The sequence below is a fragment of the Hakea prostrata genome, chromosome 1, assembly GCF_041222555.1.
Source record: "Hakea prostrata isolate BN-2017 chromosome 1, UWA_Hpros_2, whole genome shotgun sequence".
In the NCBI taxonomy this organism is placed as follows: domain Eukaryota; kingdom Viridiplantae; phylum Streptophyta; class Magnoliopsida; order Proteales; family Proteaceae; genus Hakea; species Hakea prostrata.
The window spans coordinates 68,971,936-68,985,303 of record NC_142600.1 but is presented as its reverse complement, the minus strand read 5'-3'; the positions used below and the strand labels follow the sequence as shown (position 1 = coordinate 68,985,303).

The 13,368-nt window shown below is 37.8% G+C and overlaps 1 protein-coding gene across 1 annotated transcript; it reads right to left on the bottom strand.

Annotated features, from left to right (window-relative positions):
• Positions 1 to 5,562: 5,562 nt before the first annotated feature.
• On the bottom strand, positions 5,563 to 7,364 carry LOC149029613 (geraniol 8-hydroxylase-like). Its single transcript, XM_089151113.1, has 2 exons — positions 6,397 to 7,364; positions 5,563 to 6,317 (listed from the first exon to the last, which is right to left on the bottom strand). The coding sequence occupies exons 1-2, from the start codon at positions 7,330 to 7,332 to the stop codon at positions 5,691 to 5,693; spliced, it is 1,563 nt and encodes a 520-aa protein (XP_089007239.1). The 5' UTR covers positions 7,333 to 7,364; the 3' UTR covers positions 5,563 to 5,690.
• Positions 7,365 to 13,368: the final 6,004 nt, after the last annotated feature.

Genomic DNA, 13,368 nt, shown 5'->3' with positions numbered 1-13,368 from the left:
AAAAAAAAGAAGAATAAGGGCAAATTTGTCATAGAAGTGATAATTTGTTCTTAAATTGACTTTTTCTATAGTACAGGGGAGGCAGATGCAAAGTCTCAATTTTTTTAGACTGAAAATGACATAGACCAAACCTCAGGTGGTCCAGATGAAAATTACCCTCAGTTTTATTGTGTTCAATCTATCTGTGGATTGCTATTGCATTTTTAAGTTGATTCATTTTTCTTCCCCCGGCCTCACCCACCCCCGAAGGCTTTTGCATGAACTTCATGCTTGCACCCTCTTCATTTGCTCTCCTTTCTTTTCCATTTTTTTAAATAATATTCCTCTCACTTCCGCCACCTTATAATTGGGTGTTGGGTTTTTCTCACCTTGTTCATATTCCTCAAAAGACTGTAAGTACATGAGTAAATCTTTTTCAGTAACCTTTCTGCTGCTCTAGATTTGTGATCTATGTTTTCCTTGTTCTAGTTTTCCTTTATGCTCAAAACTATATAGTTTTATACATCTATTTGATTTAGTAATTTGGTAAAAATTGGAATTTTGAGAGCTACTTGAGGATCCATAAACGAACATGGCACTGACATTATAGTCAATTCAACTTTAAACAATTGAAGTAAATGCAGTCGTTTACTTGTAATACAACAACTCCTTTGTTACATAGAGTGGCTTCTTGTCAATTTTTTCATTCCGTGTGTCTTTGCCTCATAAAATTTCTTTGGTACATTTGAATGATGTTTCAATAGAGGATAAGATGTACTTACAGTAGTATAGAAGTATAGAGAAAGTAGAAGTATTTCTTTCTATCTTAGCTGTTAAGTTCATTTCATATTCCCTTTTCTCATCAAGACATGTTAAGTAATGACCCTTATCATCAAGACATCCTTGGTGAATATGGGGCTTTCTTTGCTTTAGCTAACAAGGTTGATTTTGTACACAAGAATAATGCTTGGATAGGCTTTCAATCTTGTTGGATAGCAACTGCTAGGATGGTATTATTAGTTTTTCTTCAGAAATGCTTTCCTTCCTAATGTTTAATTATTTATTTATGGTTACTCATGGCTTATTACAATATGTTATTCATCGTTCTTAAAATTTACCCCTTAGCGAGAAATGGCTTATTACACTTGAAATTTTTTATTCCTCAACGATGCAATAAATGCTGGAAATTGTAGGTGAGCTTACTTCCATCTTTCAGTGGTATGCTTGCTTGTTGTTCCTAAATTATTTAGCTTTAGTTTGGGTATGCATGACATTTAGGGCTTGCACTTTAATCGAACAAGCGTGTACTTTCCATCTGAGGCCTAGTGCTGGGGCTTCTTGGTTTACACCATGAAAGGTCCTGCAAACATGTGTTCTTTGCCTTGTGCCATGTCTTAACTTTGGGATGTTTGTCTCCATCATTTGACTGCAAAAACATGGAGTTCCCCCCCCCCCCCCCCCCCCCCCCCTCTCTCTCTCTCGGAATTGAAGGTTGGTTGGTCAATTGACCGCCTAGAGTGACTGTCACTTAGTTCTCTACAATACAAGGGTGGTTTGCCTCCCCATTTGGTCCAAAATATTGGTACAAGCCTAGGGCGCATTCTAAAGTCTCATACTTGGTTTAAAGCCTTCTTTCAACTTTGTCACTCATGAGTTGGAAATTCACCTACCCAAACCATCAATGTTCTTATTGTATCTTCTTTTGGTTTCCAACAAAACGGCAGTACCAATATCTTCATCATTCAGATCCATGGATTCTGATGCCAAACTATGGGTTTCAAGTTGGATGGCCCACAATTTATTCCCAATGGATGTTCAAGTTCTCGGACCTGCAATTAGGAGTTTTCGGTTAGGATCCTAAGGGTTGTCACACTCTTTCAGCCAAGGGACTAGAGATTTCTCTTTCCACATTAGCTCCTCCCTTTCTAGACATTCAACTATCTCACCCTCAAGAAACTGAATCCCGTTTATTGTGTCTTTTAGAGCTAGGAAGGCCAACATCTATAGCAAATCCTATTCTAGTCTTTCCATACAAGAGTGGATAAATTTGGATACTTGTCCATTTCTAACTTTGAACCCATTAATACAACATGCTAACTTTGTGAACAAGAGTTTTTAGAGTCAGCATAAGGATGTTCCCAACATTCTGGTGCAACCCTTCTGTGATCCTTATGACACATCTAGAATGAATGGAATTTAAAGGGGTGCATGGTTGCCAAAGATCCCTTTCCTCTCTAATTCAATAAAAAGTGCATTATGGTTTAAACCTATCTAGGAAGGAGTTGAAATCACCACAGCATCTCCAACTCTCACTCCTATCAACACAAAGGTTAATTTTCTCTTCCCATACCTAGCTCCTCCTTTCTCGGTCGATTGTATAGCACCTTGCAATCTATAAGGTTAATTGAAGAATAGAGTACTATTAAGTATTAACTCAATAGTATTGATAATCTACCTTCAAAGCCCAACTTCATTCTAATTCTCTTCACTTGATATGCACTAGATTTAATTTCAGGTAATCTTTTCCTAAGCAGTTTCTGAAAGTCTACTAAAAGGAGTCGATTCACCTTAAAAATTGACAGACTTTAATGTATATTTTTATGAGAAGATGGTAGTTGAACGGCCGTAAGAACACATTGGCTGGATGTTTCTCAATTTTTGGCCCTTCATTTTATTAGACTTAATTTCATGCATTAGATTCTTTTTATGGCTAGTTTTAACTGATTCTTTTTCTTTGGTTAACGTTTTAAACTTTTGGTGGTTGTTTTTTCTTTCGTCTGCTAAGAGATGTTGCAAAACCCTCGCAATTGAAGAACATCCAGAACAAGTCTCTAATGTTTGATCTCCACAGCATCTCTCTCTGAGGTCCCTCTATGGGCTCTACTAAATCTATGATTGAAGTTATTGTAAAGAGAACCCTTTGTGGAAGAAAAGTGGAAAAAAGTTTGGGACAACCCTATCTGATTTGTTCTTAAAAATTAATCTCAATTTCAAAACTGTTACCGAGTTCATAATTGTTTGTTTGATGCTTTTTTAGCATATCTTAAGAAATATAAAAAACCAATTTTTATAGCACTGAGACTGAAGGAATAACTGTTTCTCTCTTCGTCGTCGGATGCAATTGATCTATCCTCCGCTATAATTATGGATAACTGCACGACCTTGTCGGGTCACTGGACAGTGATTTCTTGTGGACGATTCTTTTGCCCCTTCAAAGATGTTTGTGAAGAACATTTTTGAGCTTCTCAGTAGAATCAATGAGAAATTTGTAGCAGAATGACGATTTTTATTTTATTTTTTATAACTGCTAAAAGTTTACTCTAAAAGGATGACAACTATTTCCCACAAATTAAGCATTAAAAAAACCAACGCATGAAATTAAATCTAATGAAATGAAGGCCAAAAAATTGGAACAAACAGCCAACGTATTCTCATGGCCGTCCCGCTGCATTTTTCCCCTATTTTTATTTTTATTTTTTTTGTTTTAAAGTTACAATAAGATTCCCCCCCCCCTTTTTTTTTTTTTTTTTTTTTTTTTTCTCTTTCTTCTTTTTTGCCCAAAACCATCCCCCCCGGCGGGATAAACAAGCGAAACCTTCCCCCCCCTTTTTAACCGGCCCCCCCCTCCCCAAAGAACTTTGTTGGTTTCTCCAATCTCTCAACATTGTTCAATTAATATCCATATAAATCAAGTGAAAAGCTCTCATTTATTTTCCTGATATTTATATAATGAACTTCATTCTTATAAAATGATTATTGAATTTCATGTAGATTGAATGAATTAATATTGATTATCTAGAAAAATGAATATTGGTTAATTTATTTACATACCTCTTTTGTGACGGTTTATTGTAATCAAAGTATGGTAGGTCAATCATTTACAAGCAAAAAACTATTGTTGGTATTCTTAAGTGACTTAAATTAGGTGCCAAGTTAAGTTTCCAAATGAAATGACCAAACTATCCCTTTGTGCTTCAACAAAACTGTCCATTTATGATTTTTAATTCTTAATAGGAGAGGGCATCTGTAATTGATTGCAAATACACCCGTTTATATCTAATTTTTTTCTTCTATCTATATACCTACCTTACAAATATATAGAGGTTCATGAGCTGTGCATGGCCACGATCAAACCGAATGGTGGAGGTTGAAATCTTGACCACTCTGTTTGCATTTTTTTTTTTTTATTATAGGTAAAGTATAGTTGAAAATGTTATAAATAAATAAAATTAAAATTTAAAAAAAAAAAAAAAAAATCGTGGTCAAGATTTCCATTCATTCCATCTCACCGTAGGTAACACTCACATCCTTTGTAATTCCTTTCCCTACAATTCCCTGTAATTCCCTCTTAAGATTGTGCCATGGGAAACATTGCCGCCGGTAAGTTGAACCCACAATCTCTCCACCGGGGTCACTCAATTCTAAACCTTCCACCGCATACTTAAGATAATCCTCTGTCTTTTCCTACAATTCCTTGACCCCAAGATTGTGTCAGAAAACCCATGAATCCTCTTCGATTTTTCCCCAAATTTAGCCCGACCCTTTCATCTCTTCCGTGCGAAATTCTCAAAAAGCCCTCTCCTCCTATTGGCTGTGGCTCTTTCCTCATCTTCACAAACATACTACCCGTGAAAAGAAACTAAAGGAGATTTGTTTTTGACTAGTTTTGCAAAGTATGCATGTGGATGAGTATGACGGTAAGAGTGTATGAATTGACCTCCAACAAATGTAGTGGATCGCATTTATTATGATCGTTTCTTGTGAACCATCATCCGTTAATCCCTATTGAGTTATGAACTTTGCAGATTAACTCTTTTGAGTCTTGACCCCACAATGTGTAATGGAAAGCCAAGCATGTTTTAGTCTTCTTCCTATTTGTTGGTTTTAGGAGCTTCAAAAAGTTACAAATCGCTTATAACAAATATGTTTGTTTTCCCTTTTTCTCTTCTACCATGCAAAGAAGGGATGTTTTGAGGGTTGGGTCTTCTGGGAGAAATAGAACACTGGAGGGCGTGATCTAGTTTCATCCCCGTGATCCCCATCCTGGATTCTTCTTTCAGGTTCTTGATTATATTGTTAGACAAGGAAGGCAAAATAAGTTCTTCACAAACTGCCCTTTAATCATAGGTCACACTGAACGAAAAACATCAAGATTCATAACCAGAACAATGTTTATTTCCTGCAATTCCTTCAATTTGGACATTAGAGAATCTGCTACTGAGTTTTTTGTTCAAGAAGATTGACCGACCAATGGGACCGCTGATTAAACCTCGGTTCCCATTGGGAGAACTTCAACCTCTAGGCTTTTGTATCATCTCATTTCAGAATCAGGATGATTTTAGGATAATTTTGTGAAGAGAGTGAGTGAGCCGTGAGCCTTACAGAGGATAAGAAAATTGCTGCAATTCAGGGCTTTTCTAAATTTCGTGAAAAAGAAGAGAGAGCGAAGGCCGATAGGAGGAGAGGGTTTTTTCAGAATTTTGCACAAAGAGACAGTTTGAGACGATAAAATCGCAGAGGATTTAGGGTTTTTCTGAATTTGGGGAGGAGAGAGGAGAGAGGAGAGAGGAATATATGGGTGGGTTTAGAATTGGATGACCGCTGTATTATCTGATGCCACGTGGCACAATCTTAAGAGGGAATTATAGGGAATTGTAGGGAAAGGAATTACAGAGGATGGGAGGTGAATCCATGTGAATCCCACTGAAGCTCTATCCCAAATATAAAGCTCTATCCGGCAATCTTGGTGAGGCAACTGCAAGTAGTGGTGTCGCTGCCTTTAACACAATCCCGAATTTTTCAGAAAGATCAACCTCTGTAACACCTTCAGGCAGTCTCCAGTCGAAAGAGTGCAACAGCGATGCGAGTGCAAACAAGACTGTCCTTTCGGCCATTGGTGTTCCCGCACATATTCTTCTTCCAGACCCAAATGGGAAGTAGTTAAAATTGTTGCCACTATAATCCCATTTGTCGTTGAGAAACCTCTCTGGCTCAAATGTGGAAGCGTTCTTCCATACGGATGGATCCCTTTGAATCGCCCATACATTTATGAATACCCTGGCACCCTTGGGAACAGTATAACCAGCGACTGTGCTGGATGAGCTTGGGCAGTGAGGAACCAACAGCGGCAGTACTGGGTGTAGACGGAGCACCTCTTTCATCACCGCAGCCAGGTAACGGAGTCTGGGAAGATGAGATTCTTCAACTACGCTTTCTTTTCCCACCACCTCATCCAGCTCTTCTTGAACCATCCTCATCTTGTCTGGTTTGTTCATCAGTTCGGCCATCGCCCACTCCACTGTGTTTGAAGTCGTATCAGTGCCACCCACCACCATGTCCTGCAGGTTCGATCAGTTTGTTAATTAATTAATTAGCTATAGCCATCAACTTTATTAATTAGCAGAGATTAAGCGTTACCATAAGCAAGGCCTTGAGGTGGAGCATGGTGAAAGGCGTGTGAGAATCTGCTTCGTCCTTGAGCTTGAGAAGAAATTGGAGAAAATTATGAGACTCCTCTCGTCCCTCTACGTCCATCTTTAGCCGATGATCAATGACTGAGTCGAATATCTGGTCCAATCGCACCACCAAAGCCTTCATGTCTCTTTCCACGCCCTGCAGATCGAAGCGAGCCAAACTGGGATAGAAATCCGAGATGTTGGGCTTACCCAGAAGCGCAGTCATCTCACCGACGACTTGCCTAAACTCAGCACCAACGCTCTGTTGCTTGTCGCCCTTGATTGTGCCACCCCATAACATATTGGTGATAAGATTGAGAACTGTCAAGAACATCTGGTCGCCTATGTTGACTGGAGATCCAGAATTGCTATACATAAAGCTAACGATCCGACGGACTTCATGGCGGCGATGGCTGTAAGCTGCCTCGAGGGAGGCGTTGCTGAGCATTTCGCTAACGCATATCTTCCGTAGCAGCCGCCACTGAGGTCCGTATGGATTCCAAGCAATGTCGAGGCCGCCGTACGTGGCGATACGTCCTGCAACAGGCACGTCACGGTTGGCAAAGGTGGCGTCCTGGTCTTTGAGGACCTCTTTAGCTAGTGAGGGTGAGCTCACTACAATACCCACCTTGTTGCCGAGTTGGAGCTTGAAGATGGGACCGTAAGTCTGAGCTAACTTGGTGAAGTAAGTGTGCAGCTCAGGATCAAGGAAAGGGAAGTTCCCTACGAGCGGCAGTGGTCGCGGCCCTGGTGGTAATGGAGGGTTTTGGTTTCTTGACTTGTTGAGCAACCATACACACCAGAAGATGATGACGACGAGAAGGAGGGAAGCGATGAACCGGTCTTTCTGATCGTTTGCCTCCCACCACAACCACGTAAGATCAGAGAAGCAGCTCATGATTCCTGGCTAAGCGACGAAACCAGAGAGCTAGAATCGTTTGGTCTGATCTGTTATCGCGAAGGAGTGACTTATACTTCATCCACTCCACACTTCGCATCAGCCATGACCGAATCATGTCTTCTATTTAAGAGACAGACAGACAGAAGATAATGCGAATAGTGACCATTAACTTCTTGCCAGAAATACCAATATTAATGTCTCCTGAGCAACTTGTTTTTTCTTGGTAATGATCATGGGGAGTTCGATAAGCCCCAAAATCATGATGAAATTGAGACGGATGGGGATCGCTAGGGACCAGGAAATTGAAACTCATGGTAGGGTTCGAGTCCTTAGTTTTTGTTTGTTAATAAGTCAAATAATGTTTATGTGAATTATTGAGATTATTCTTTTTAATTAGGGAATGGTGGAACATCCCTCCTATTTTGTATTGGACATTTTTTTTTTAACTCAAGAAACATGAAAACCTAATATAAATATCTATTTTACTTACAAAAAACATATCAAATTTACAATTCATAGGGATGGTTAGGAAATGAGAAGACGCGACTTCTCACTCGGATTTTATTTTTGAAAATCGAATCATTATGTTGAGTTCTAGCTTAGGCTTCTCTAGTGGTTCTAATGTTTACCTAACAAGGTGTTGTGGGCTCTACTCTTAATGTAGACTTAAGGATTTTTCTTTTCACAAGTTTTTTAGTTGAAAAAAATACCTCTAGCGATGAAAGGAGGAAAACGATGGGTAAAAGCAGAAGCAGAGCTACGTTGGGACCATGGTAGGCCCCCACTTTTTTTAAACATTTTAGTTACCTTCCGTAGTTGTTCCTAATTTTAGTCTTCAAATATCACTATCGGCCTCCCCCACCCTCCAACACCTCCAAAATAAAAATAAAAATAAAAATATTGAAAAAAAATTAAAGAAAAGATGACAGGCATAGAAGTCATTCTCAATAATCATTCAATGGGGTTACAACCTAATTTTTCTCTTCAAATATCACTATTTGCCCCCTCCCCCTCCAAAATAAAAATAAAAATATTGAAAAAAATTAAGGAAAAGATGATAGGCATAGAAGTCATTTTCAATAATTATCCAATGGTTACAATCGAATTCCTATTTTCAAGGAAGAAAAAATCTAGTCCAATTTAAAACACAAGGTTGCTCGATTGGTAAGACCAACACCGTTTAGCGAAAAGGTTGTGGGTTCAACTCTTGCTGTTGGCATATGTAATACCCTATCCCTTATATATATAAAAATAAAAGTTCCGTTGTACCCAAAAAAATAAAAAATAAAAATCCATAGTCCAATTTGAAACTAACTCATAATCCCTAAAATCTCTCTATTTATTCTCTCTTTCCAATCCTATTTATTCACTCATTTCTCATCTTTCCTCATTTATGAAAAACTTGGAAATGTTAAAGATTAGGAGTTTATTCCTAAATCTTCTCCACCATCAAGTATTCTCTCACTCTTTCTCCATTTTAATTCTCTCTCTTCTCGACTCTTTTTTTTTTTTTTCCCTTTTTGTTAAAGCAACCTAGAGGGGGTGAATAGGTTACAACTAGTGGATTTGCCTAATTTTTTAGTTTAATTGCAAATACAAGATAAATTGTAAATTTCAAAGAGATTAAAGTAATGCAATCAACCACAAGATAAGTATTTTATAGTGGTTCGACTTTGCAAGTCTACGTTCACTCATCTCTTGTCTAGGATTACCAAAAAAAACTCTTGTCCATAAGAGAGTATTCCACTAGTGATTCTCTTTCAATACAATGGGTAGAGATCAAACCCTTACAATCTATATTCAATAGGGCAAGAGCATCATCTGCCAATTCTAATCAACTTAGACTAGAATTGAACAACAATACAATGTAGGAGATGGAGGATATTACTTAACAAAGGGTGTGACACTTTACCCTTTGTGTGAGTGTGATGCAATGATGATGAGTGCCCAAGTGAATAATGAATGCAACAATAATGAAGTAGCAAAGGCCTTCAATCACTTCAAACTTTACTCCAATGAGCTTACTTGACAACTTTGGAATGTTCTTTGATGGCTGAAGAGCAATTTTGGCTTCAAAAGTCTCGAAGCCAATACATAGCTGATGGGGACTAAAATACACGATTCTACCATCTTTCCTCTAAAATCCATCTTCGCAAAAGAAATATAAAATCTTTGGAATACAATGGAAAGTCAATCTCGTCCCCTACTGATATTGCTTCTGCTTTTTCTAGCTTCATGCGAAACTTATTTTCCTTAAATAACCCTTTAGATCACTCCTTTATTGAATGTTTATTTCCGCATTTACCCTCTAATGATCTATTGGCTGCTCTACTCCCCCATCTTTGAAGGAATTGAAAAAAGTGGTTTTCTCTTTAGGTCCACACAAAGCCCTTGGCTTTGATGGCTTTACAGCTTGGTTCTATCAAAAACATTGGGACTTAATAAAAATGATCTATATGATTTTGTTCTCTCCTTCTTTTCCACATGTACCTTACCCTTTGGAGTCAATCACACCCTTCTATGTTTTATCCCTAAAAAACATCAGCCCAACTTTGTTAACTGATTTTAGGCCTATTAGCTTATGCAACCTTAACTACAAAATGTTGGCCAAACTCTTGGCTTCAAGACTAAAACCTCTCTTATGGGATTTCAGACAAATTTATGACAACATCTTCTTGGCACAAGAGATCTTCCCCTTTATGTGAAATATCAAAGGTTAAACTGGCTTCATGGCTCTTAAACTTGATATGTCTATGGCTTTTGATAGGGTTGAATGGGGGGCTTAACCAAATTATTCTATTTTCTAGGCTTCAACCAAAAATGGTGTGACCTCATCCACTCCCTTATCTCCACCTCTTCTTTCTCTACTAAGCTTAATGGCAGCTCAAACCTTTGGTTCTCTAGTTCTTGAGGATTGCAACAAGGATGCCCCCTCAGCCCTTATCTTTCCATCCTGATTATGGAGATCCTTTATAGATTGGTAAATGAGTACATATCCCTCAACCCCTTCAATGGGATTAAGGTTGCAAGAAGGGCCTTTGAAATTTCACACTTTTCTTTCGCTAATAATATTCTCCTTTTTTGTTGTGTAGAAAAAGAGGACTCGCTGATCCTAAAAGCAATTTTAGATTTATTTTCGGATATAACAGGGCAAGAAATAAACTTTGTCAAAAGTGAAGCTTTCTTCAGTAGAAATGTTTCACCACAACGTAAGCAATCAATCCTCTCTACCCTCGACATCAAGGAGATGAACAAAGATGTGACCAACTTAGGAACAAATCTCTTTCCGGGAGAGCAAAATCTAAACCTTTACAATTCATCCTCCACAAAATGCAGAAAAATATGGCTTATTGGAAAGTGACAAATCTCTCATATCCTGGCAGGGGAGTATTAATTCAATTAGTTTTCCACTCGCAACCCCTCTATCATATGCAATTTTTCAAATTCCCCATTACTTTTTTGTAGGAAAATTGACTCCTCGTGACAAAAATTCTTGCTTGGGCATCCTGATAAACAAAAATAGCTCACACTCATATCATGGAACCAATGCTGTCTCCCTAAAGAACATGGAGGCCTAGGATTCAAAAGAATGGAGGATATGAATACTGCTCTTCTTTTGAAACAAGGATGGAGAATGCTTACCAACCAAGAAGCAATGTGGGCCCAAACTCTCAAGGCTAGATACTTTTCAAATACCTCCCCCTTCAATCCGAAAGTACACTCAAAAAAGGGCTCATGGACTTGGAACAACATCTACAGCATCTTACCCTTCCTAAAGAAAATGGTGGCGAGAAAAGTCAGCAATGGAATGGAAGCATCCTTATGGTTCGACCCATGGATACAACAGCTCCATGGCAATCAACAAATTTTCACACAAATCCAAGAACCACATAACTATGATGTTTGGGCAAGAAATGCTACAATTGCACAAGTCACAAACTCGGATCGACTAAGGGAGTATCTCCTTACCCACAATCAACCTTACCTTACTCTTCTTATAACTCTACACCTTAACTGGAGAAATGACTCCTGTCTTTCACTTCTCTCTTGCAATGGAAGCTTTTCAGCCAAGCTAGCAGAAATGAGTTGTCAAAATAAAGAATTGATGACTGACATGGCTCTCTGCGCCCTTGGTGGAAATTCTTTTGGAAGTTTCCCCTACACCCTAAATTTAAAAGCTTCTTTTGACACCTGTTATAAGGACTTCCAACCAAATCAATTCATTGCACAATGGACATCATCACGATGGAAGTAAGTTTTTCGAACTGATCTCTAGGATTGGACAAAATTCATTAAATCACCTATATTTGATTCCTAAAAGTAGCCTATCTAGTTAAGAATACTCTGGTTCGTTCTCAACTTCTATAAATATCTTGAACACATTAGGTTTAAATAGTTCAACCGGATTAACGAATTAATCTTCATAAATCTTTAGCTGAGTTTGATGTTCGTTTTCTCTTTTCCAGTAGTGGGAGGTGGTGGTGGTTGCCGGTGGTCACCAGCAAAGCAAAGGGAGGGGTGATGAATCGAGTAAACTAATGAGTTTTCTTCTAAATTTGAAAAAAAAAATTAAGTGTATGAGGTTTGTAAAAATCATAACTTATATTTTCCTAATAATAATTTCAATTTCAAAGTTAACAAAAAGGTTAACACTAGATAACTTGATATTTTGAAAAACACCAAAAGTGGACACTCAAGAATTTACTAATCTAGGTCCTACTTAAATGGGCACCATGAAAAAAAAATTCGGACAAAAAAAACAAAAAGAAAAAGAAGCAACTGAGAGTCTCCTATCCCTTGAACAAAAAAAAATCTTCCTAATCAGTTTTCGAAAAAAGTATCTTAAGAATAAAGTCAATTCACCCTAATATTTGTCCTGTATTTTTTAATTTTTTTTAAATTTATAGTATGATTTATTATTTTTTTTACTTAAAAAAGTTGTTTTACACTCAAGTCCTCTTAATATAACACAAACTAATGTTGCATCCCCTTAGTGTAATAAATTATGTTTAAGTCTCACAACAATTAACACGGTCTTTTAGTGATAAAATTTTTTAAAATTTTAAAAATGAAAAAGAACAAAATACTCCTTAAGTTATTTAATACATTTGATATTATTAAAATACTCACATGCCATATTTCTATCAATTGTACAGGTGGGATTCCATTTACCTATCTTTGTCCTTCACTCTACAAAAATCACTGTTGAACCATTGTCGGAACTATCGTGGGGTAAATTTAAATTTTGTTTTAGCTCAACTCGAAACCATCATGTATTGTTATGGCAAACCTTTACACCCAAAAAGCAAGAAGAGAGATGAACGACCAAAGAAATAGATTGAAACTGCAAACCATGCTTAGCAATTATTTCAAAATTTATTCCGGAACTCCTCTATTGATGCAACATTACAAACTGTTAACAGAAACAACCGGCGTTGGGGAAGAAAAAAGCGAATCGAAGAAACGGGACATGGTAAGATTTGGCCAAACATCTTAACAAAAAAAGATTTGGCCAAACATCCCTCCGTTAAAAGTTGAGGAACCGAAATGAGCCTTCGAAATGAGAAAGAAGCCCAAAGACGAATAATCTGTAGCAGATTATTAGTTCTTTACGTCATTATTATTGTTAATCTTGGACGATCTTAGTTTTCTTCTCTTTCCTTTTCTTTTTTTGTTACAACTGTACAAGAAGATAGATAGTTTTTTATTTTTCAAAGGAATTTTATTAAGCCCGGTGAAGTACAAGAAGAAGAGGATGGGGGCGCGTGGCATTGCCCCAAGCAGGACGGTACTATTTTAAGCTTGGATTAAACCTTCACCATTAATTTTCAACATGTGCAATAAAAGTCATTTTAAGTGACTTTGACTTGGTTGTGGCTAACTCGCTGTTGGACAGCGTTCGACCACACGAACCGTGATTGGTGGCTCACTTGCTTGATCCCCGTTTTCCTTCCCCAGTTTTCCCCATTTGGGCGCTCCCTGTTTTCAACCTCACATAATCTGCAGTTTTCGTTAAACCCCTTGGCCCGTCTG